Source organism: Tachypleus tridentatus, chromosome 6 (genome assembly GCF_004210375.1).
Source record: "Tachypleus tridentatus isolate NWPU-2018 chromosome 6, ASM421037v1, whole genome shotgun sequence".
NCBI classification, from domain to species: domain Eukaryota; kingdom Metazoa; phylum Arthropoda; class Merostomata; order Xiphosura; family Limulidae; genus Tachypleus; species Tachypleus tridentatus.
In genome coordinates, this window is record NC_134830.1 from 55,337,994 (window position 1) to 55,365,363 (window position 27,370).

Here is a 27,370-nt window from a genome sequence, read left to right on the forward strand (position 1 = left end):
AGTGAAGTTAGGTTAGGCACACCTGGCTCCCAAGTGTTTTGGTTGGTTTCAAGATATGAAGATATTTGTCAAGGGCTAATACTGTATTGAGTTTAAAATATCAATAAATATACTTTTGTTTATTCCTGGCTATTCTAGATAAAACAATTTAAACTGACTAATATGACTAAACTGTGGTATATGACATATAGTAAATTTCTACATTATTCAGTATTGAATCAAACAAAGTATTTTTCTTTGAATGGATAAAGTAAAAATTATAATATTTTTAATTAGTTTTTGAGAACATTTTTTATTGCAAACCTAGCCTGTATTAACTAAAAGCAAGATTTAAGTTCTAATGTTTCATGTCCCTCACATTTTGTCCCTTTCAGGTTTCTCCGTCCTGAGACAGCACAAGGTATATTTGTAAACTTCAAACGACTGTTAGAGTTCAACCAGAGCAAGCTGCCTTTTGCTGCTGCACAGATAGGAAACTCTTTCAGGAATGAAATTTCTCCACGCTCTGGGCTCATTCGTGTCAGGTAAAGTAACCATTGTAAATTTACTGTAGGTAAAATCTTTGTTTCTCTAAACCCAGGGATAAATTCTGGATTGTTCATTGTCATGAACTTGTCTTTATTATTTAGACGTAAGAAAACTAACTGATGTAGTTGGCAGAGAATAGTATATTCAAGTTTAAAGATTTGGGAATAGGTTAAATTTTATAGTTTGTAGAAGAAATGTTAATTGATTCTTTCTGTAATGATTTATTTTTGGATGCAGAATCTATGAGATTACATTAATGCATTTAGCAGCTAAGGAAGTGCCTGTAAAGGAACTAAAAAATAATTTGTATATAATATACAATGAGATGTAGATAAAGCCTAGTAACAATGTAGTTTTGATAGTATTAGAAAACTACAACATTTCACATTAAACAACAGATTGTTTTAATCAGGTAAACAGGATTTTTGAAAAAAATAAAATAAATCACTTTATCCTTATTTTGAAATATACTGATTTTATTTTTTATACTTTTTTGTGTATTTCAGAACCTATTTTCCCTTACATATAACTGTGTATATGTCAAAATCTAGTTAACTTCATACTTAACATGAAACACTAGTTTTTAAATTCTGTTTGGTAGATTTCTGTGATTTCAGACATTGATACTAAACTTTATAGTCAACCATGTCCTCTGCTGGGATAGTGGTAAGCCTTTGGATTTATGATGATTCCCATTGGTGAACACAACAGATGGCCTGATGTTGCTTTGCTTTAAGTAATACACACACACACAGTTAAAAAAAACAAGTAAACATGTTGCATATTTTCCAGTTTTTCTTTTTATGCCCTGGACAAAACATTGCTGTTTCCATTTGTCAATTTTATTTTTGTGTACTTTTGTTCATTTACTGAATAAAATGCTCAAGGATTTTTTAAAACTCTTGTACATATTTGCAGCAAATATAATTAATCAACAAAAAAACTTGCTTAAGGCCAGAAATTACTGTGTATTTTCAGAGAGTTCACAATGGCTGAAATAGAACATTTTGTGGATCCTGCTAATAAGGAGCACCCAAAATTTGACACAGTGAAAAATTTGGTTGTCACTCTTTACTCTGCATGTAATCAGATGGAAGGGAAGGCAGCAGAACAAACAAGTATAGGAGAGGCAGTAAAACAGGTAAAAACACTATCTCAGAATGGCTGGTATGGGTATTAGCACTTTTATTGATAAGTAGAGAACAACATTTTGACCTTCCTTGGTCATATTCGAGTTAAGAAAGAGAGTCTGCAAGTGACCATTGCTGGACATACGTCTTAGGGACAAGAGTATAAATGGGCATGAGATTGTAGGAGGCATTTGCTGTTGGATGTTAGGTTATTAATTAGTATGGGTATAAAGGTGTTTAAAACATTCCACTAATTGTAGGTATTTGACATTTCTCTTAAGATAAGTGTGTGTATTTGGTTAATTAGAAAACATTAAAGCCAAAAGTGAAGATTTTTTTTATTAAAATTGTTTTTTGTGGTATTGAAAAATAGATTTTATATCCACATTATTGGTTGTACCTTACTGTGGTATTGTTATTAATGGGTTATTTTATTAAAATACACATTTGTTCTTTGTGTTTTGTGATTAAATTATTTCTGAAGGTTTTAATATTATGTATAAGCTTGTATGATTTTTTAAACTTTTTTATTTAAATTTTGAAGATCACACTTCTTTACAGAAAACTGCATGTCTTGATGTATCAAGTCAATTTATTTTGAATTATTCAAAATAGTTAAAATGGATTTGTCTTGTTTTATTTTTCAGAAAACAATTGCCAATGAGACTCTAGGCTATTTTATGGCAAGAATTTATCAATATATGGTGAAGGTTGGTGTTGATCCTCGAAGACTTCGATTCCGACAGCACATGAGTAATGAAATGGCTCATTATGCTTGTGATTGCTGGGATGCAGAGTGCAAGACTTCTTATGTATGCCATCAGATTTTAATTTTTTGGGGGGGCTTTCAATAAAGAGGAATAATTAGTTTATACTGTAATTAATGTTTGACAACAACAATATTTTGTAAGATTAATATAGTAGTGAATTATATAATATTAGTCCTAATATTAACTCTGTCTTAATCCAATTTCTGTTTTAATAATGATGATAATGAAAGCTGGGGAAAAGTATAAATTAAAAAACAAAAAACTACTGCACCATTCCGAGTATTAGGAAAGTCATGAATATTAAAAATAAGATAAAATCTAATTATTTTGCTAGAAATTTGTATTGAAACACTGTTTCTAGTATTGTAAGTTGGTAGATGTACTGCTGAAAAAAAGAGTTGGACTAGGACCAGGATTGATTATTGGAATTCTCTTACCCAAATTTTATTCCACATTGATAAATATTGTTAAGATATCTTTCTCTTCCCTTGAGTCATGAAACAGTAAAGGTGTTGTTGAAGTTAAAGAAATGAATTGAAACTTTGTTAATAAATGTTAGAGCTTAGGATAATTTGTGAGGACTTGGTTAAACAATGGTTAATTTTTTTCGAGTATTGTGAACCAAAGTAACACAATAGTTCTTCCTGACACTCGGTTCTTTATTATTATTTTTTCTTAGTTTTTATGATTTGTATTAACCAAGTTATGGACTAATGATTATTTTTAGGGCTGGATTGAATGTGTTGGCTGTGCTGACAGGTCCTGCTATGACTTGACACAACATACAAAAGCCACTGGTGTAAAGCTGGCAGCTGAAAAGAAACTAGCAGAACCAATATCCTTTGATGCATCACCAATTATTTAAAAACCTATAGTTATGGGTTTTTAGTTTTCAGTTGCATGTATGCTAAAAAAATACCAAATGCTCCTTTTCATGAAATGAAGTGTCACCAAAAGTTATTACTTAGACAAAATTAGATGGATGTGGAATAAACTTTAAATATATATGTAAAAACGGCTCGTTTGGGTTGAGAAAATATTTTACGTAGAGGAGCAAACAACGTTTCAACCTTCTTCGGTCATCATCAGATTCACAAAGAAAGAAAGAGGTAACTGATTAGAAGCTGACCACATGTTTGAAAGTTGTTGTGTAACTGGGTGTCAGAATGTAGAGGGCAGTGCTTAGTGTTTGAATATATAATTTTAAATTATTTATTATATTGTTAATATAGGTATAAAGATGTTCCTTTGTATTGGTTTATTTTGGGTGTAAGTTGTTGTATAAGTAAGGCTTCTTTAATTTTGCGTTTGTTTATGTTTGTTTCTTTATTTAGTATTTGAGTGTTTTCTATGGTTATGTTGTGTTTATTTTATTTGCAGTGTTCAAATACGCGTGAAGGTAACGTTTTGTTTTCTTTGAATCTGGTTTCCATTTTTCTACTTGTTTCTCCAATATAGGAGTCGTGGCAATTATCACATTATATTTTATAAATAATGTTGGTGTGGTGATTGTCAGTGTAGTTTTAACATAGTATAGATCTCAGTTTTGTGCCTGGTTTTTGAATAAATTTGGTATTAACTGGAATGTCATATTTTGTTACTAGTTTTGGCCAAATGTTGGTTTATTTTTCTGCTGATGTCGGGAATATATGACATACAGCAGTATGTGGTTTCGGGATTTTTTGATTCGTGAGATATATTTACTTTTGTTGGTTGATTTTGCTTTGTCTAGGTGTGAGCATATAATGTTTTCTACAGTTTGTGGAGGAAACTTATTGATGTTGATGACGTATTGTTTTATTTTGTCTAATTCATCATTAATTTTATCTGGTGAGCATAGTTTTATGGCTGTGTTTATTTGATTTCTTAGTATGTAGAGTTTGTTTTGTTTCATGTGCTGAGTCCCAAGGAATGTATAGTCCAGTATGGGTGATTTTTTGGTGGATTTCTGTTTTAAATTGTGTATCGGTTCTTGTAATTTTGAGATTAAGAAATGATATTTGATTGTTTTCTTCCTGTTCACGGGTGAAGTTAATGTTGGGATGTATAGAGTTAATGTGATTGAAGAAATTAAGTGTGTATTCTGTAGATATGAATCCTGCAATTGTGTCATCTACATATCTGTACCAGTATAGTGGTGGATGTAATGCTGTGTTAATTGCTTGTGTTTCAACTTGTGTCATAAAAATATTGGCTAGAACTGGTGATACTGGGTCGCCCATGCTTAGATCATTTGTTTGTATATAGTTGTGGCTGTTGAACATGAAGTTTGCCTTCATTGTGGTGAATTCTATTAGGGATACTCCTTGGAATGTCTATAGATGGGTTAGGGTCTTGGATATAGAGTTCTAAGGCTATCTTGCAAGTTTAGTGGTTGGAACTTCTCTAAAGAGGGATATAACATCGAAACTGGGCATCAAGGCTTTATGATTAAGTTAATTTAGATTAGACTTGAAATTAAAAGAGTCTTTGATGAATGAGCTGGCTGATGTTACATATTTGGAGAATGCACATGCTATGTATTTACCAAGATTGTAATTGAACGATTCATGTGTGGACATTATTGGTTGCAATTGACAATCTGGTTTATGAGGTTTGGGGATGCCGTATATTTGTAGTGTGCGTGAGTTGGTTTTTCGTAGGTAGGAATAAAGTGTTTGTGAAATTGTGTTGGCTTTTTTCATTTTTAGGAGTATTTTGTTTAGTTGTGTTTCGTGTGTCTTTGTTAGACTTGTGTGTATTGGTTTAAATTTGTTCGTGTCTGATAGGATGTTCTTCATTTTTTGGATGTATTCATTCGTGTTCATTATGATTATAGCATTACCTTTATCTGCTTTTAGAATTTTTATGTTTTTGTCTTGTTTTAGGTTTCTAATGGAATTAATGTCTCTTTTTGTAAGATTGTTTTTTAGCTTTCTGTTTTGTGAAATTGTGTTGATGGTTTTGTGAGAAAATTCTTTGAAAAAATCGTTTAAGATGTTGTTTTTAGGTGTTTCAGGAAAATATAAATTTTTAATTTTACCTGGGAAGTTTGGCTGTTGGATGTCAGTAAAATTGTCTAAGTTGTCTTCTTTCTGTTCATTGTTTTTGGTTGTTTTCTTGTTTTTGTTTTCTGTAGAAAGTATCACAAGTTTCCTGGCTAGATCTTCTAAGGTTGGAATGTACCTTGGTGCTATTGCGAAGTTGAGTCCTTTGTTAAGTAGATGTATCTTGTCTGTGTTTAATTGTCAGTTGGATCTGTTAATTATGAGGTTAGTCAACGGTTTGTCATGTTGTCTTTTCTGTTGTTTGCGTCTTAGTTTTTCTAGTTTTTTGTTGTGGCAGATATTTTTGTCTCTGTCATTTCTAATGTTGATTTGGTTTATGTTTTGTTGTATGTTTGTAAGTCTTTGGTTTAATGCAGCATGCTAGTTGATGGTCTAGGTTCATTTTTTGTTTTTGTAAGTCATGTAGTTCTTCGTATTTCGTGTTCAACGTGGCTTTAAGTAGTTTTTTTGCTGTAAATTTTGGATAATGTTTGTGTATTTATTAAAAATTTTTGATAGATTTACCTTTGCAAAATTAGGGGTTAGTTGTATCTTTCTACATTGTTGGATGAAATAAATGTCATTTTTTTCTGTTGATAATTCTTTGGTTTAAATTTTAGTTTTTTAACGATTGTATGAGCATGTACTGTTAATAGTGATGTAAGGTATGCTAGTTCAGACATAATGGTAACAGATGGCAGTGTTTAGAAACAAAATAAGAAGGATCCAAGCCTGTATTGATGCCAACGGGGGTCACTTTCAACATTGTTTATAATTGTCATTCATACTTACCTCCTGTATTCTATATTGAAGCATGTCTGTTAATAAATATACAAGTGTACAGTGACTTTCCGAACACCCTGTATAAGAAAAGCTGAAGTTAATTCACAGTATATAACCATTAATGATAATTGATATTTTGTAAATAATATTGCATTTGCAATAATTTATTAAATATCTCTAACAATACTTAATGTATAACTTTTGTTTCCTATTGTCATGGAACTGCTTATGAAAATAATTATAATACTTTATTACTTCAAATTTAAGATGTCCTCTAATTTAATATTCACCCCACTTTTAAAAAGGGATTTTCAGAAAAAAATTGGACAAAAATTAGAATGGAATAAATATGTATTAAAAGAGTTTATTAACAAGTCAAAAACGTTAATATATTTAAAGTGAAATATAATAATAATGATAATAAAAATACACAGGAAATTTAACATTTTCATTACAAGAATCTTTCTTCCTGATTTCTTTATTTAATCAGAATGCTACTTCGATGTTTTTTCTGACTTGCTGATATATTCTGAAGTTCCAGCATCTTTGTCGCTTGATTCACTGTTGTCTCAAAGAATGTCATCTTCCACATTGGATAAACAACATTTTAAAAACGATTTTCTAATAATATTGTCCAACATTTCTTTTCAATCTTCTGAAATCCACTCCACTACTGTTGATGTTGATACCCTTTTTATTTTGCCACTAGGTGTCAGCATGATTGTCTTTATTCAGTCAAACATCATAATGCTTATGGATACAGTCTTTCAGTGACTTGTTAATGGACACATCAAGAAGTTGTAACTGACCTGTCATTCCACCAGGAATTATTGCTGGATCAGTTTTTTTTCCTTAACACCTTCTCTTGATTTTATCGGAGCAATGGCCACGAAATGCATCCATTACAAGCATGCTCCATAGCTTTAATAATGCACCAAACCGACGTACCCATACACATTCCAACCACTTTTACATTAACTTTGATGTCATTATGCATTTTTTTTGTGCATGAACAATTACATCTTTGCAAAAATTTTCTTTTGGCAGTATTTTTCTGTTCAATGTGACATACAATGTTAATTTATTTCCATCTGCAGTTACACATAGCATGACACTAACTCTTAACTTTTTATAACCAGTGGTTTTGATTGTCACCTGTTTTTCTCCTTTGACATTTACAGAGCAGTTGTGTGGCAGGTAGAAAAAACTGCTGTTTCATCTACATTACCAATTTGATGTAGGGAATATTGATTCCTTTGGCATAGACCAATAACGTAATAATGATATTCAGTAAATTTTGTTTTAAAAGCTGACAACAATATTTGACTAATTGTTGTCCTTTGCCATAATAAACATTCTCTTTTCATAAATTTCTCACACCAGTCACAACTAGCCTTAAAAGAAATACCACTATTTCCTACATATTCTTTTGCTTTTAACATTAAGACTTCTCTCATTAAAGGCAGCCCTTTATTTTGTAACTCTCTTAAGTACATTAAAATGGTGACATCAATTTCAGGATGTCTTCCTTTTCTTGGACCAGAATATGACTGTAATTTTATTGCAAGAAAACAACTTGGTTTTCATACTGTGCTAACATGCATTTGTCTCGCTCATTTACATTTTACTAGCTGCACAATTCCTAATGTTTGGCACACAAAAAACTTTTTTTTAAATTTGGCACTATATGTAAAATGCTTTCCCATGGGTAAAAAATACAATAAAATAGCGTCTGAACAACAGAAAAGTCGGAGAAAAACAGAATGGTGATATTCAACTACATTGCTAGAGGCACCGACGTTAACAAATTTGATGTTTTGTATGTGTGTTTTTTAGTATTTCTAAGCTAAGTTCTGAAGCTGTTCAAGACTTGTTACACAAAGAAATTATTGAGCAGGTGACACCATTCAGTTGAAGGTTTATTTCTCTATCCTTTTGGTTCTCTAGAATATGGATGATTAGAGAACTATTTTCATCAGGTCACAGTTGAATTACTTTCTGGATCCCCCTCATTTCACTGTAAAGTTCTACCTCTTCTTCCTGTGGGGTTCTAAAAGGCAAATTCAATGTGATGGATGCCTATCTTCACATTTTTATTACTCCCAAATTGCTTCATTATTATTTTCAAATTTGTACATGAGGGTGGCTTGTTCTAGTTCTGGGCCCTGTTGCTTGGACTAACATTGGTTCCTTATGTGTTTTGTCAGATAGTAACATGTTTTCCTGACACCTTCTTCCAATTAGCCTTTGCACTCATCATTGCATGGACAACTGGCTTTTGCTGCCTCTTTCTGTTCTCCGTCATAGGACCACATTCATCAACTTCCACAATAAGTGGCAGTGGTTGGTTTTCTGATCAAAGTGGAAAACTCAACTTTTACCCATTTTATTCATATAGGAGTTTTCTTTAATTCCATTCTCAGTTGGGTCCACCTTTCTTTTCACCTATGGGATTTGGAGTGAATGGTTACAATGGCCCTTACCTCACATTCTCTCACAGCTCAAGAGGTTCTATCTTTTTTTGAGATACAGGTTTTCTTAGTAGTTCTTGTTTTCATTGATTGAGCTCACATGCATTAACTTTGGTAAATACTCATTGATCAATGGAACTTTACCTTTGGATCCCTTTGACTGCCTTGTCTGGGGTTTACCTTTCTCTGACTCATTCAGAGTTATATAGGTTTACAGATGCATGTCTATAAGTTTGGGGTGTTTCCCTTGACTTTTAAGAGATTTCTAGTCTGTGGTTTGTTATGGTTCACTCAAATAATTTCATTGTTTGCAGTTACATCACTAAGGTTCAGAGGGAACTGGGTGATAGCCAGCACAGAGACAGAACAACTCTGCAACATTCAATTTGTTGACATACCAATATTTCAAATATTCAGCTCAACTTTTTGTTAAGACTAGTTATCTTACTGTATAAATCATTATTACTTCATTTTTAGTTTTTGCTATAAGGAATCTATAATACATTTTAATATTTTTTATATTATTTTCTTATTCAATTCATTTTTGGTGCATACATTTAATACTTTGCAGACTTGTTTCATCTCTATCAAATCATTGTATTTGTACTTTATTCTAAATGCAACAAATTACTCATGTGTGCTGTAAACATGCATATATATCCATAAGTAAACAAATATAATAAATAAATCTCGTAATACAATTGTTGACAATCTACTGTTGATAAGTTGACTTTTCAACTAGTTGTATTTTGACAATTTGTCCAGTCGATGACCTGTCTTTCAACATAATTTACTGTTACCCGATCTGCTGTTGCCAAGTTGGCTATAGCTCAGTTATTACCAAACCTATCACCAAGCAAGGTTACCAAACCTAGTTCTGTATGTTTTTGGGCTCTGGATATTCTTTTCTGGGCTGATAATCACTACATGCTGGTCTTAGCTTGCCATGTTTAGCATGCTATGAATATTGAGTCCTAATTGATTACCTTGTCCTAATCAGGTTCTCCCCACAAAATGGTCCCTTCATTCTCAGGTCTTTTGTTGGGTGTATTCTCACCTGAGAACATCTCATAATGATGCACACACACTGGAACACCAAACTTTTTTTTTTTTTTGTCTCCTTTTTTACAGAACCCATACTTTCAATCAGGATTGGAAGGGTCTAGACATTCTATGTTTACCCTCTGATTCAATTCCTAATCTCAATTATGGCTTCATCCAAACCACTCTGTGTATAGTCCCGTTTGTTGCTTTATTAATATTGGCCTACACAGCTTTTGTTCTCTCTACTCTGTCCTTTAATTTTACAACATTTCCTTCCTCTGTCTTGGTCTCTATTCTGTCAGACTTGATTGTTTTGATATTGTACTTACAGACATTGCCATATTTTATCTTTATGTGTAGCTTTTGTCAGGTACATTGCCTTAGCCCAGGGACTGACTCCTCTTGTTGCATATTTTCTTTCCTGAACCATAAGACCTTCTTCCATGACCACTTACTAAAGGTGATGGTATATCTTCCACCTCTGGGTTTATTTGACCTTGCTTCTGTCCTTCCCATCCATCTGTTCCTCAGTAGTAGGAAAAGAAAAAAGGACACTCTTGGTATGATTACAAAATACAGGTAACCACTGAACCTAAAACTTTTTTCATGAGTATTCAATAGTGTGAAAGTTATTATGAATAACTTTGTTTTATTACTTTACCTACTGATTCATAAGTGAATTAATAACAGAGAAAAATAGAATATGCTGAAAATAATTAAGTCAAGTCTCTTAATACTTACAATACTCTAGAATCTAGAGGAAAGTTAAAATCGCTGCTGCTTTAATAACTAAGTTTCTTGTATTCTATAATATTGTCTGGACATATATGTAATATAAAATCATTCAACACAGCACTCACATAACTCGTGGATTTAATATGTAGCTTTGGAAAAAAACTATAAAAGTTGTAAATTTAAAGTATATTAACCTTAAGTCATACTGTTCTGGAAGGCAATGTCAAATTTCATGATATTTTGTATATTTATATCCTAAATAGATATATATAATTATTGTATTGATTTCTTACAGTTTACAAAAGTTGTATATTCTGATATATACATTTGTTTTTAATTATGAGATTTATAGAGAGCTTTGTATTTTTTCTTAACACTTTTTGTACAAGACTATAGAAGTTGTAGAGTGTGCTCCACAGAAGCCAATAATGGGTAAAGCCTTCAAGAAAGAAGCCAAAGATGTGATGGATGTCCTATCTACTTTAGAGGATGATAAAATAGTTGAAATGGAGAAGAAGCTAGAAACTGATGGGTAAGATAAATGAATACACAGTAACAGATACTCAAGGATATTCCTTGAGTAATGGTAAATAAACATCTGTTACTTAAATTACCGTAATATCTGGAGAACATAATTCTTCATAGCAATGAGATGGATATTTTTTTTATGAATTTAATTTGTAATTTATACTGACAATACAAGAATGGTGCAATGAACTATAAAATGTATAGAATATAACAGTGGTAAGAGACACTAAGTGTTAGAGAAGAATGTTTGGTTATTCTCTAAGCTTTAAGTATCACAGATGCTGTAACTCATTTGTGTATTCAATTTTGTTAATAATGTTTGCCCACTTGAAGGTTGAAACTTTGTTCAGTACAGTACAACAGATATATCTTTTATTATTAAAGTACTAATATTTGTATTTTAATGAAATCAAGTGTTAGGAATTTCAGTTTTTTATCTATGTTCCTTTGAAAATGTTATGAATGTAAACAAGAAGTCATAAGCAACAGGTTGTGGCTTTACAGTAGTTTTGTATTATGATTTGTTACAGTTTTTCTAATGTTCAGATAATCAACCACGTTGGTGGTTTATTTTGTTCCATAGAGAGTATACATTGATGGTGAAAGGCAAAGAATACATTTTAACTAAAGATATGGTGACTGTAAAACGTTATCAGAAAACAGTCCATGGTAAGTGTTTTGTGTTATCAGAGTAACATACAGGCACATAAGCTGTGGTCTGTGAAAAAATACTTAATGATTTAAATTTGAGGCATTTTTTTTCCAACAATTATGAGAAAGTTAATTTGATAGGTTATCTGATTAAGGGTTAATTTTTATAAAATTCTTTTGTATTTTTATTAGTGATGTAAAAAAAGTAAAAGTGAATACAGATTGCAATGTATTGTACAAACATATAAGAAAACAAGCAAAATACAGACTTTGATATGCTAATAAAAAGATTTAATATTCCATTGTTTTATAAATGCATTAAATATATTTGTAAGATTTATGATGACACTGAAATGATCAAACTAAGCAAACCAAAATTAATCAAAGGAATATATGGTATTTCATGGAAAATCTAAAGTAAATACAAATGTTTTTAAAACCAGCAATATCGCATTGAGAGCATTTTTGATTAATAACTGATCCTTGAATAGTACGATTCTTAATACATTATAATCCCCTGTAATGGCTTGGTGAGTGAATATGTAATTTAAAAATATTAACTGTTTGGTTTTAATAGTAGAGAAGTTACATCATATCAACTTTCATTCATTCAAGAACTTTATAAGATGTACATCAATTGCTCATTATAGTAACAGAATAAGACCTTGCTGAATAGTACATACTAGAAAATAAATTTAATAGAAACTTAAGCTAAAAGTACTAGTAGTATTGGATTGACCAAATATAATAATTTTCAAGTACCTTCCATCCCTATTTTGTTTAAAAGAAGCTGCTGTTTGATTTAGTCAGGCAATGGGTACAAATGAAAAAAGTTGGCTGTTTTCAACATAATAAATTACATAAAAGTTAGAGCAAAAGAAAAAGATTCATACTTTTTTAGTAATAATAATAACTTTATGAAAATCTAAATATTAATATTACACTTTATAAAAATAATTTTCTTTTTGAAAGTGTGTGAAGCTAATCAGTTACTTTCCTAAAAACTTAAACTTGATGTAAGTAAAAGATTTCAGCAGTCATTTAAACATCCTGAATTGTTCAGTGTAGTTCTGCAAACTAATTATTAATCTTTACAGTAAGTATTGTCATGAAACATGGATGAAGAGAATGGATATCTGTGTAAAATGAAGTAAATGTAAATTATTACTTTGTTAGCACATAACGTCTTCTGTTAAAATATACAACACTGGTAAATGAACATTTTATTTATATTTCTTTGAACAAAATTTATTGCTTTCTATTATACATTTTTTTTATCTATCCAGCTTATTCATTTGCTTCTTCTGTACCCATACAATGTGTAATATTTTGTACTTTATACAATATTTTGTACTTGTTTGTAGTATATGCTGTGGTTTTGAGAAAATGATGAAACAGTATTCATGTAAACATACCATAGCACATTTTTCCATTATGTGAATGTTAGAGGGTACACAAATGTAACCTTTGTTTGTGTATTACAGTATTATTTGTCACTGCTTACCGACACTCAAAAAAGAATTAGACGGTTATATTTGACTTATAGAGGAAGTTTCAGAATATCAATATTCCTTGATGAATGAACCCTATGTGCATGTGTATAGGCCAGAGAGGTCAAACCAGAAATGTTTACAGAGCTATTCAATATGGTATTGTGTATTTATGTTGGAGTTGCCTAATATTCTTTTTATACTCTATTGACAACTTATTAACGGTTAATGGCAGAGGAAATATCAGATACAGGATAAAGGGTTACTGAAAAAATTGTATATTTGTATTTCAAAGGTTCTAGAGGCTACACATGTGCAGTGTGTCAATCGTATAATGAATCCAATTATTTTAACTCTTCACGTCTTATCAAAATCTGTGTCAGACTGAAACAGTCAGTTCAAAGATAATCTTGAGTACAAATATATTTTTAACACACCTGTTTTGTTTGTGTGTGTGAGAGAGAGTCCAACAAGCTTGTACATTTTACCACCACAATTTCATGTAGATATACATCAGAAATTTGTGATTATAGTCAATATTTTCTTTGATATGAACTAAATGCATGTTTAGTGAATGGCCTAATATCATGTATGTTGTTTTCTTTATGAAGTATCAGGTGAAGCATTAATACTTATTTCCAATCAAGACAAAGAAATGGAATGCTATATTTTGACAGAAAGAACCTACACATGAAGAAAATTTAATAGAAGGGAATTTAAATATCCATACATTGTTGAATGCATGACAATATGAACAACTATGTAGTTTCAAAAGGATTTTTGTACAATCTTTATACAAGAAGAAACCTTAAGTGTGTAAACACATTTTTGTTGTTAATGTAGCACAAGTAATGTAAAAACCAAAAAACTTACTAAGTAGTTAGTGCACTTTTTGATGAACCAAATTCAAAACTGGAAATTGCATAAAGTGTGACTCAGCACTGTGCGCAACCCAAAACTGTGTTTCAGCATGTTAGAGTATTCCTTTTTTTCTTTGTAGGCATTAAGGACTTTTTATAAATACAATTCCTTTGTAGTTACATTTTTTTCACAGAAAATCCAAAAGTGGTCTTTAAAAAATACACATTATTGATTTTTATGGTAAAGCAAGTATGGGGTAAACCTCAAGTTATTAGGTCTAGCTTTTTTTATGGCACTTTATAAATCCCAAGATGGATAAGTTGAAGTACTAGTAGATTTAGCTTTTGTTTGTTACTGTAACCATAATCTATGTTTGAGGTTTATTGAGAATAACATTTTGACATTGTTATGAGGAGATGAGCTATTTCCTTTTATATACTGTAGTTTTTAAACTGAAAAATTGATTTATTTCCTAAACAATTTGTTCAGTTTCTTGAATTTCATAGAAACATGCCCATTTCACACTCACATGTGTTTCACACTGTGTGTTTAAAATGGGTTTTAGCAGTATAATGGAATATGCCAGAGCACATCAGAGGCTGAGTGTGTCATGAACTTCAATTCTAAGGGTTTATGATTTGTGTCCTGGCAACAAAAACATTCTTCATACTTTGAGACTTTGATCCACTAAATGAGCAACTTAAAATTACACTCTGGTCAGACAAATGTAGCCCCCAAGTTTCTGGTGAGCTGTGTTTGACTAGCTTTTATCTTGTCTATTATTTTAAAATTACGTTAGGCTAAGTGCAGACAACTCTGTGGAGTTTTTATTAAAATCCTGAAACAAACAGTTACAGTGAAAGTGACATTTTTTTTAATGCACTATACACTTTTAACTAAATGTACCTTGTATGACAGGTGGTATTTAGTCGTCCATAGGTGATTCTGTTTAAGTTGAAACCGTAGAATGTTTATTAAGTGTGCATCCTCTTTATATATTGTAGTTCCATTTGTAAAGAGAAAAAGAAAACATTGTATACACTCTGCTTCGATAATTTTATTGCATTTTATTTATTATGTTACTTTCCATAGGTTTTTGATTCAAACATTTTAAGGTACTTGTATTCATAATTATTAAATTTCTTTCAGTAACCAGTTGTAATCTAATAATTCTTCCAGGTTTATTGGTTTTAACTTTAAGATCTGATGGTAAATCATTTGAAACATTGCCATCTATTCTGAACATTTGTAAATAATTAAATTTAATGATTAACCCTTTTTGGCCATTATTATTATTAACCCTTTATTAAAAGTTTTATTCATAAATGGCATAAATAAAAAATTGATGATAATTATAATTTACTTATTCAATCTATAATAAACACTATGTCAATCATTATTCATGAAAGTTGATTGTATAGGTAATACCTAGATAACTACTATGTTTGTTGTATCTGCCTCGTTGGTAATGAATATGGCTGATGTAATGTGGTTCATATATTATTGTACATACTTTTCACTTTTACTCATAACTTATAAAAAAAAATGTTATTACCTACTTTGCCACTGTTTCTTTAGTTGAGGAAATAGTACCTGCAGTGATAGAACCATCATTCGGTATTGGTCGGATTATGTATTCTGTCTGGGAACACAATTTTAGAATGAGGGAAGGAGATGAACAGCGAACGGTAAGAAAGAAATGGATTTATGCTGGTATATTACTAGTTAGATTTTACAGTAAACTATCTGTGTGTGTAAATGTATATTTCTAGTTAGTGTTTTATTATAAATAATTACAGATGGTTCAGAAAAAGAAAGGAATATTTGTATAATTTGTTTGAAGTCATTTAGGTTTATGTTTGAAGGATTATAATATTACTAAAGATTATAAGAGACTGATATTTTTTTAACATTGGATGATATTTTGATTGTATTTGAACTAACAATGTTTAGTGATTAAAGTTTTATTTGTGATTTAACATACACACTGGCCAATCATAGAATTGGAAGCCAGAATAAATATACAAGAAAGTCATATCAGAAAACCTGAAAGTAATTCATTTTCTTACCATAAGCATTTCCATGGCTTTCATAGGACATCTAGTGACCATTTATAGGAAGTATGTTTTTGTTCTTTTTTTAGTATACAGAATGGGAACAAAGAGAGATTATCAAACAGATTGTTTAAGAACATGTGTACTCAGACTTTAGACATTCAAGTGTTTACATGATTATATGTTAAATTTATCAGTGGCCTATGATTTTAAACTATTAAAACACTGATTATTTTAAGTAGAATTTGAGGCTTAACTTCAACAGTGTTCTATGGCTTATAAAACTATATAATGTCAATAGAAGTAAGTCATGGAGTTGTGTATTATGGGTGGAAATAAAATACATTTGGCAATAAATGAACAAAAATCAAAATGTATTTCAGAATGGCTGGTATGGGTATTAACACTTTTATTGATAAGTAGAGAACAATGTTTCGACCTTCATAGGTCATCTTTAGGTAAAGAGAGAGTTTGCAAGTGACCTTTGTTGGACAAGTCTTAGGGACAATAGTATAAACGAGTATGGGATTGTAGGGGTCATTACAGTTGGATGTTAGGTTATTAACTAGTATAGGTATAAAGGGGTTTCTTTGAACAAACATTAGTTCAAAATTGTTATATATATTAATGTGTTAGTAGATCCATGAAAAATAGTTTTGTATTTTGGCCATTGATACAATTTTAAGAGAATGTAATATTGTAAGAAATGTTTAGTTGCTCATTCCTTATTAGCAGTAATTGTTCTATGCCTGGTATTTCTTTTAAATTCAGTTTCTTGCTACTTCAGACTTGTCTATAAACTGTTTAGTATAAAAATAAAACATTTAGTTATTTAATGATTGAGCTCCAGTTAAAGTTTGATTATTTATTTCTTAAAAAACGTCTATATTTTCTTTAGTCTGTTTCATTGTTGACATGTGCCTGTTTATCCCCAAGTGTTTGTGTTTTGCTTAAAATATAAAAGAAAATTCTCATTTCATTTTATTGAACCAGACCAGCTATATTGTCCAGAAAATAAATAAATTCACAATTATTAAAATAGGAAATTCAGAAAATGTAATTTCTCAGATGGTTAAATTATTTACTGCCTTTTCTGTTTGTTAATAACTTTTAAATAGGTTTTATATATTTTTATTCTTGTATTATTTTTCAGTACTTTGCTTTACCACCACTGATTGCACCTATGAAGTGTTCAGTGTTACCTCTCAGTAATAACCCAGAGTTTGCACCATTTGTCAAGAGAATCTGTAAGTAGAGATCATTTAACTTCTCATACAGTGACTCACCTCTGTTTACAGATCACCTATATTTCCTCTTAAAATCATAATATTCTGTCTTGGAGAGTTGCATGTCACCAACTTTGTGAAACTCTTGCCTGAAATTTGTGTGATACCATGAACAGGTACCATTATGTGATGATATATGTAGCAAAACTCTCCACCAAACGGAGTGTGACCCAACTCCTTGCACAAGTGCTCCCTCTATGTTCACTCGTGAAAATCCTTGTTCTTTTCCTTGGCATAGTCATTCTAAGAAGTGTTTAGTTTTTACTGCTGATGTAATTTACTTCAGTAATTTTACTTTGTATTTTCAACCTTTTATTGTGAATTCACAAGTTACCATGAATGGGTTTTCCCCTGATGTGAGTACAAATACCACTCACTCTTACCAACAATGTAACAAGTTGTTTGCCTTTTGAAATCTTGATGGCCATAACAGTTTATACAAACAGTGTTGTGCTCTGGTTGAAAAATACCTCATACAGTAAGAAGAAAAGTGACAAGACATTGTCCAGTGTCTGATGAGGTCCACTTTGCTCTCTGGACCTTCCATCCATGCCATACTTTTCCCTTCACATATTTTGAAACTGAAGATGAGGAGGGCCAAATGGAGCAACTTCTGTCCAGTTCTTATTGACCATCCCTTGAACTTTCCAACCTTACCTATGCCCTCTACGTAGTGTTTCCTTTCTTCTTAACTAACAACTGTCATATCCAGCTTTTCTTACGAGTTTCAATATTCTTTCACTGTTTTATGCCTAGTCCTTTGTACTTTTATCAGATAACATGTAGAAATTATCTTTAGAAATCACTTGTTTCTCATTAACATGTAACTCATGGGAATCAGTTTTTTTTTTCAATGATATTTTAACATTTTCATATATGATGTATCATTTATAATTATCCACTTGTAGTAGATAATGCTTAGCTTTGATTACTCCTCTGCATTTTAATCTAATGAATGTAGTGTATATGTCAGTATCTATGTATGTAACCAAAACTTCTCCAACATCTATTGAATGGCACCACAAACAAAAATCCATAAAAATTTTACAATTTAGGAATTCAAGATTCAGACTAATAAAAATAACTCTTATGTACAACAACTTTGTTTTTTTAATAATAGAACATAATTTAAATAAAAGTACTCTCCTTACAACAAGAACATGGCTTTAACTAGGACTGTATACAAGGGTTTGATTGCATGTTAACTGTTGTAATTTCTAAATGTAGTACTGAAAAACTGTAGTTCTTAAAAACTAATATTTTTTCAATAAACAGTGCCAAATTTAATGAATAAAAGCATTATAGTTTATATCAGTAAAATGTATGAACATTTTGAGATCCATACATTGAATCATTTTGGTGCAATAAGTTGAATATCACTAAAGAGCATAACCTGAACACTTTTTCCATGTAATAGTTCCTAGACAAAATTCCCTTTTTTGTTAGAAAATATTCACTGTTTTCTAAATTTTTTATTGAGGTATGAATTCTATGACTTGTATTTAGTACCAAAAAACTGCCTGTGGGATGCCATTTCTGCCAAAACTTGTTAATTTTTGTTTCTTTTTTCCATATTCTTTAACATGTACATTTAAAAGATAATATTTAATGCTTGTTATTCATTTCTTCACTATGACACATGGAAGATGATGCTTTGTCTTGGTTAATTATTCTTTGCCATATATGCATCCATGTTGATGTTTAGGACTAGTTATTACTCTTTAAGATGTCCATGTGGAAGATGTTGTTTTGAAGTTGTTCATTACATAACTCATTGGGATTAATTTTTTGGTATGGTTTACTTCCTTACATGCACACAAAGTAAATAATGTTAATCTCTCCTTACTATTTTCCCACTTAGAAAATTTTTTGATCATGATTCATTGAACCTTTTCATGTACACAATAGTTGATGTTTAGATATTGTTGGTTATTTTTAACATGTTTATGTTTACTTCTACATTATTACTCCTTATGTAGCTCAGATGGCAGTGTTGTATCATAGTTCACGATGCTTGAAAAACACATAGTTTCAAAAAGTCTGGATAGAAATGAATAAAAACTAACTCAAGTGCTTTTGAAAGGTGGACATTCTTCTTCAGGGACAGATTTCATCACAGCTCATTATTACTTAAGATGCACATTTAGTAATTACTGTTTAGCTGTTGTTACTGTGTGATATGTGCACGAGGTAGATGAATATTCGATCTAGTTCTTCTTTGTCATGTGTACTTACACATTTGTGTTTAGGTCTATTTCATTGCTTGTTAATATGTAAATGTAGAACGTAATATTTCAATATAATTTATTCTTCCTTTGCTTGCAACACTTTGATAAGGATTTATAGACTTTGTTCATTACTCCTGAATATGTGTACTTAATGGGTAATGTTTTTACTGTTTAATGTGTATCAATGGACAATCATGTTTAGCACTAATCCATTACATCTTCACAAGACTCAGAGATAATAATATTTCGTTATAATTCATAAATCTTCACATTTACATGTAATAGTTATTGCTTTATTGTAGTTATTTTCTCCTTAATGTATCCACATAGTTTATAAATATTAGAACTTAGGTATGGTTTAGATGCAACCATTTGTGCCATATAGTCAATGTTTGGATGTGGTTATATAATGTATTTGGTTACATGTGCTCCTATTAGATAATGTTTGATCTTCTTTCCTAAACATATATGTATAGAAGATAGTATACATAGTTTTGAGTCTATTCTATCCAAATGTGTTCTTAACCTTACCATGTTTTAGGGGAATTGCATGTTGTTGCAAACTATCTTTTCATGTCTACATCCCACCTGCAGATTGGTTTCTCATCCATTATTTCCATTGTTCTGCCTTTCACATTTTCTCTTTCTTCTCTTTATACTTTGCAACATCCAATTTTGCTAACTTTCTCTCTTCTCGTCTCCTCTACCTCATTCCTCAGCTCCTGTTTCTCTTTGCCCTCTGTCTTGTTTGGTTCTATCTTTTTTATTATCATTTATGTTTTTGTCTCCATCTTTCAGGTCCTTGGTTAATTTTGGGACACTCCTTAAGGGATCTTTTTGGTGGCTTCTTAACTGTTACCCAATCTTGTTTCTATTACTCTACCTCCTTGAGGCTCAACTCTGACTTCCCCATCTTAACTTTCCATCCTGTCTGATCCACTCACATGCATTGCTTTTTCTTTGAGATATGACATCTCTTATTTCCTGTGGGATTAGCCAGTCCACCTCCCCTGAACATATAGCTATCTCTTTGTCCCACTCCTGTCACCCTTCTACCTCTGTCATGTGTTAACATATGGGACATACTAATCATTTAGGTGTTATTATTACCATTTCTCTTTGAATTCATTACATTGTAACATATTTTTTCTCTTTCACATGACTCTTATGATGTGTAACACACTTCTAGTCTTTGGTTTCAGAGTGGTATTTTCTTAAATTTTTGCCTTTCCCAATATTCCAGTTTCCTTCCTACCCTTTATTATCCCTTCTTTATACATTGCCCCTTTTCCAACTTCTTCTGTTACTGGATTATCAGTGTGGATCTCCATGCTCTTACTAAACCTCTAGTAGGTACTTCTGTTCTCCCTAGGCACATGAGTTTTATTTATACTTACTGTTGGTCACATATCTGTCCCCTTGTTTCCTCCCACTTTCTCATTACTGCTGTTTCCTTCTATGTCTGATTGGTCTCTTTTCCCCTCTTATTCCATGGTTGGGGAAAATGGTTGCTTTTTAATCCCAGGGGTAATTATGGTGTATAGTGTGAGCCATTCCTACCTTTCTGTGTACATTGCATTCCAAGTATATTTTGGACATATATCTTTCTAGTTTTCTATTCTCCTTTACATGCACATGTAATGATGTGGCCCCATTAGTTATGCTTATGAAGTTATTGATATTTCTTTATCATACATGTATCACTCATTAACCCAATATTCATAGCTGCTAATAAGCCCATAGAAACTGATAGTTGAGTGGTGATTTTACAAAGAGTGTAAATTGTGTCTTGATGGTGTTCTCCTTTTGTGGCTGGTGTGGGCTCATAGTATCTGAGGGTTGAGGAGCTGTAAAAATATACTTTTCACATGTTTGTTTCTCCCACAGCTGGTATTGATCTATGGAGACTAATGGTCAAGGAGATGAATATACTTAGTATAGTCTAATTATGTCCTTGCCTTACTACACATATTGGCCTTCCAGTGGCTTGTGTACAAGCTCTTGGATGGGTCATGTAACTATTCTGTATATTTTTTGAACACTTAAAACTTCTTGCCTCTTCCTCTCCTTCACTTAAGATGCAATTTTCCACAGGTGTGCCCATATAGAGTACCTTACATAGTATGTCTGTCGCACACCCATGGGCTTCATTTTTGTGATTTTGAAAGGAAGGTATCAAGGAAATTTCTGTACCAATTTCTCCATTACTTCAACTTTGGATTCTAGCTGTTCTCTATAGAATGGGTCATCATATCAGAAGTTAACATTTTCCTGAAATAAAAATATATTTCTTATAGCTACTTGCCTCCATACACATTTTTACCTTTCTTCCCCTCATTTCTGATGAACTGTTATTGATGATCAGGAACAAGAATTTTCAAGTGTGAACATAGAGGGGAACATTTGTGCAAGGAAGTATGTTATGGTACTTTTGTTGGATGGTTTTGCTGCATGATATGTCATCACACAGTAGTGCAAATTCACTAATTTTCATATGAATTTCAGGGGGAGTTTTGTAAACTTATGGCATGAAATCTCTTTCTTTTTTTTTTTTAAGGCAGAATAGTTTAACTTCAAGAGGAAGATATCCATTCTGTGTATAGAGGTGTTTATCAGAAATACATTTTCAGTTAAGAAAAATTTTGACTTTAAGTGGGAATAAATAAAAATGGATTTTAAAATTTATGTTGAATTATGTAACAAGTAGATTTTAAAGTTTATATGGGATTGTAACAATAAATGTTAAAGCTAGTATGGTATTATATCCTGGCTGGCCATTATCTAGAATTGTGTACCCTTTCAGACTTGAACTTGATCTGAACTGTAAATGCAAAAGTGGATTGGTCACATGATGTATGAAGTGTTACCTGCAGCACTCTAACTAAATGGAACAAGCAAATTTACAGTCAAACAGGTCTGGGGAAGGCAAAGATATTACAGCATTAAAAAAGGGCATGATTGCAGGTATCCCAATGGCCACGACAGTTTCCTGTATAAGCTGCCTCAAGACATCAGTTATTAGAGTTTATCAGCAATAGAAAAAGTTGAATACAATTTCTGCAAGGGGAAATTATGGCTCAAACACTTGATAGAAAAGTGAAAAAAAGCAGTTATATAAGATGATAAATTCCAACTATAATGAAAAACAAACCAACTGATAGCTATTTAGTGCAGGGGTATTCATACACACTTGCAGTCATATCCTGCAAAGAATGTTTCAAGAAATGGACTTTGACAGCAGGTGATTGCATAAACCATTTGGTTCAGTTACCAACAAGAAAAGAATGTCTTGTGTGGTATAAAGAGTGTAGACATTGAACTAATAGGGACTGGTGAAAAGTGATGCAGTCCATTGATTCACACTTTATCCTATTTTTGTACAGGTTATAGAAGACAGATTTAGATAAAACCATATTGATAACTCAGATCCCTCTCATGTGGTTCAAACTCTCCAGGCATCTGGTGGTGGAGTCATAGTTTGAAACATATTTTCCTCATGTACCTTGTTTTAGAATGCTGAATGAATGTCATACCTTACTTTAGCATCATTGCTGGTCAAGTGGATTTAGCAATACTTTATGTATACTATGATTGTGATGGCTGTTTTCAAGAGGACAATAGTTCCATCTACCAGGTTCAAATTGTGCATGCAAGTTTTGAGAAACGATGGAGACTGCAGACATCTCCCATAGCCAGATCTTTATCCATTGAAGCATCTATAGGATAAAATTGAAAGACACATTCAATATTACCATTCTTCCTTTACACTGCCCTATAAATTGCATACAATATTAATAATTGAATGAGGAAACACCCTCAGTATGGATTCTATTACATGGCTGTTATTCAGGTAAAAGGTGGCTAATCTGTTATTAGGTATATATTTCAAGAAGGTGATCAGCCAATACCAGTGGATTTTAAAGGTCATACAATGAAAAAATTTTAATTTGATAATTAGTGATCCAAGGATTAAAAGGCCTAAGGTTAAATATGTGATACTGTTGAAATACATTCTACACTTACAACTGTGAGAGCATTATAAAAGTGACGGTCATTTCCATATTCGATTCAAAGAGCTAGACAAAACTTTGGTGGTGGTGAATGCTCCTGGTAGGCTGTTTTTCTTCTGGTCAGTAGCTTAAAGTTAGAAATGATTATACCTGAACCTTAGGGGTCACTGACCTAACCATTTAGCACTTTTTTATTTCTCTACAACCATTTAAAATACCTATGTTCGTAATCATTAGACCGATTGTATATTTTTAAGTCAAAAACAAATGTTAAAGTGAACTAAAATAAATGCTTTCATATTTTTGTAAAAGTCATAAATTGGTATTAATAAATGTTACTTTAATGATTTAAATATCCTGCTGATTAGTTAACTTAATTTACACTGGTTGAATTACTAATGCTAAATATAATTCTAAACACATCTATCTTTTAATAATAATTAATCTATTTCAAGACAAAATTCTGATGGAAAAAAGAAATGTTATAGGTGACGTGTTTAATGTTCTGTAGCATTGTTACAATCATAATTACATCTTAATTATTTATATGTAGAGTTTTAATTTTGGGATAATATTTTTGTGCAAAAATTTTTTTTATTTTTTTCAGCCCAGGATCTTACCAACAATGATGTGTCTCACAAAGTAGATGACAGTAGTGGTTCCATTGGACGCCGGTATGCACGCACAGATGAAATTGCGATTCCTTTTGGCATCACTGTGGACTTTGATACACTTCAGTCTCCACATACAGCAACTGTGAGAGAAAGAGACACCATGGAACAGATTAGAGCACCAGTAAGTTAATGAATTTGAAATTTGATATAGAAAACTCAGTAACTGATCTTTAGTGGTATGTCATAAATTTGACATAGAATGTTTTAAGCCCTTTCTTGATGAAGAACGATTTCATATGCTATACAGTTTATAAGTTACTAAGTTTTGCATCATTGTTAACCCTTGCAGTAAATTTGTTATTTAACAAGGGTTGTACATGTGGAAGTTGATTATCTTTAATATTGTTGATGTAATATTTCTGGCTTCCAATGGTCTAAAGATTTCTTTTTGACTAAATACTTGGGTTTAATATTATTTTAAAAAATATTGTTATCTGTGAGCCTTCATTGATTACTTTCTAACAATACACAGAATATGGTCTGCGATATATATTGTAATCTAACTACAAAGCTGATGCAATGTACGTGGTTGGCTTGATTGCTGTTACGTTTGGTATGATATTTACAAAACTATACAATATTTCACGACTATTTTATTATAGGAGTTTTCTCTAGTTAGAGAGAATAAAAAGAGACTAAAATAGGAAACATTTCTGTTTTTTATTGATACATTGTTTGCTGGCTGAATTCTCAATTACCATAACATTTTTATGTGGTAACTGTCTAACAGTGTTTATGGGCCATGTTTTGTTTTGGGAATAGGGCACATTTCCACTTGTATAGACTTTTGGTTTTGAATCTAATGCTATAAGTACTTCATCAGTAAAATAATCAATTTGTATATTCTACACAGCAGGATAAAATATTATATTGTATTATATTCTGATGAGGTCATTAGGGATTTAATAACAAAAGAAAGAAGGAAGGGAAAACTGTGTGACATTATCCTTCATACAATTTTTGCTTCTTTGACAGATACCCTCAGCTAGATCATGGAATGGCTAATAAATTATTTACATTTATTGATGATATTACAAAAGGATTTGGTGAGTTAGACAAATAAATGGCAGATGCGTTTTAATTAATACTTGCTTGGCAATGCATATGGAATATCATTAGAATTATGAGCATAATTTTGATTGGAATAACCTTAATCGTGTTACAGAAAGAAAAGATATTGATGTTGTGGTTGTTAAATTTCTGAGGCCATCCAAGTAATGTATTGTTGCTAGTGGTAAGGAAAATTGGATTTTAGATTGCATCTGCAGAGATATTGAATACAAATCTAAAGAGGTTATGATATTATTGTATGGGTTATTAGATACACCACATTTTGTGTATTCTGCTCAGTCTTGGAATCCTTATCTAAAGAAGGACCTTGAACAGGTGGAAAAGGGATCATAGTAAGGCTGCCAGGATGGTGCATGGGTTGGAATGGTTGTTGTTCAACGACAGGTTAAAGTCTCTGAAATTGTGTTTTATTAAAATAAAATAAAAAAAGATAGAGGTAATTTTATTGTTTGGTGTTTAGAATGGGTTGCCATAATCAAGTTAATTTAAGGGATTTTAAAGGAATGCATGATAAATATTTGACTAATATTGGCTGGTTTTGACTATTTTGTTTTAAGTTTTAGTGAATGGGATGGTCTAGATGGACAAGTAGGTCCCATAGTGTCCTTAAATTAAAGGCATGTTTATATAGTTTAATAAATAGACTTCTTACTGTTCATTGACCCAGTCAAACTTTAAGCTGCTGTTCCACCATCATTTTTGTGGCTATTTACATGTATGGTCACTTAATACAATCACTCCTTATCTATATGTAAACAGTACCACAAGTTATGTGGCTTTACACAATCAATCACTTCTTATATGTATAGTTAACACTATCATAAGTTTACATGGCTTTTTACATGTGTAGTTACTTTACACAATCAATCACTTCTTATATGTATAGTTAACACTATCATAAGTTTACATGGCTTTTTACGTGTGTGGTTACTTAACACAGTCACTTTATATCTGGATAGTGAATGCCATCATAACTTATTATAAATATTTATAATACTTATATATGAGTTTACTGTGTTTCCTGTGTAAAACCAGTGGACTTTAACTGAACTTTTAATGCAGATTGAACACTTGGGAGAGATCGTACGGGATCTTGCATGTGGAAAAAGAAGTTGGGATGAAGTGAAAGTCTGCTATCCAAAGTTTGAGCAGCAGGAGACAACACGTGCTGGTTGACCACTATAAAAAAAAATATACTCATTTAAGTGGCAAATAAGAAGTTAGTAAAAGTTAGTCTGAACCACCTTTGCTTCTAGTGCAATTGATTTTGCAATACACATTCTTACAAACATGAATTATTATAAAGAAAGAATCGTGACATTAAATATACTCATTTAGCTGAAGGAACTGTAGCTAATTTGTTGACTTCCTAAAATAATCCCTTTCTATATGAAGTGACTGACAAAGTATTCATTCCCATGCATTAAGTAGTTTTGAAATATTGAATATTGTAAATTGAGTTATTCTGGCTTACAACTAAACATTTTGATATTTTTAAATCAAGAATATTTTCTTGAGTTAATGAATCATACATAAGACTAGGTATTGAGAGGTAGAGGTGTTTTAATAGAATACTTTAACTTATTCTGGTTGTTCTTAGGATTTGTTTTTATTTTGACCATATAGATACTTTTGTAATGATAGATGTACAACTTATAATCTGCACTAGTTTGGAAAGTGGATCAGAAGAACATTCTACACCTTAACACTGGAGAACTAAATAAATAAACTTTCCTTTGAAACTTTTCTGTTTGATTTTCTTAATTGGTGGTTTAATTAGTTTTATGTTTTAGTTAACTTTATCTGTAAAGTTTCAGAACAAAACTACAAATCATATAGACTGCTAACTTTAAAACATCTCTCCATAACACTTAATATTGTTTCCCTGTGAGTTAGATGTTTAAAAATCATTATACTAAACCATAGTCAGGACATCAAACAACACAAAAAACTTGTATATATAAAGCAGTTAATTTTTTCATTTTCAATGTATCGAATGACAAAGTTTTTGCATGTCTCAAACATTTCAA

At 31.4% G+C, this 27,370-nt stretch overlaps 1 protein-coding gene across 1 annotated transcript in view; it reads left to right on the forward strand.

Moving 5' to 3' along the window:
• GlyRS (glycine--tRNA ligase) overlaps nt 1-27,088 on the forward strand; it is a 48,983-nt gene extending 21,895 nt beyond the window's left edge. The window contains exons 8-17 of the mRNA XM_076504893.1: nt 375-524; nt 1,507-1,669; nt 2,306-2,470; nt 3,156-3,263; nt 10,874-11,019; nt 11,599-11,684; nt 15,596-15,705; nt 17,225-17,318; nt 24,203-24,390; nt 26,403-27,088. Coding sequence (XP_076361008.1) covers nt 375-524; nt 1,507-1,669; nt 2,306-2,470; nt 3,156-3,263; nt 10,874-11,019; nt 11,599-11,684; nt 15,596-15,705; nt 17,225-17,318; nt 24,203-24,390; nt 26,403-26,516 — 1,324 coding nt within the window. The 3' untranslated portion in view covers nt 26,517-27,088. The remainder of the gene's footprint in view (nt 1-374; nt 525-1,506; nt 1,670-2,305; nt 2,471-3,155; nt 3,264-10,873; nt 11,020-11,598; nt 11,685-15,595; nt 15,706-17,224; nt 17,319-24,202; nt 24,391-26,402) is intronic.
• Nucleotides 27,089-27,370: the final 282 nt, after the last annotated feature.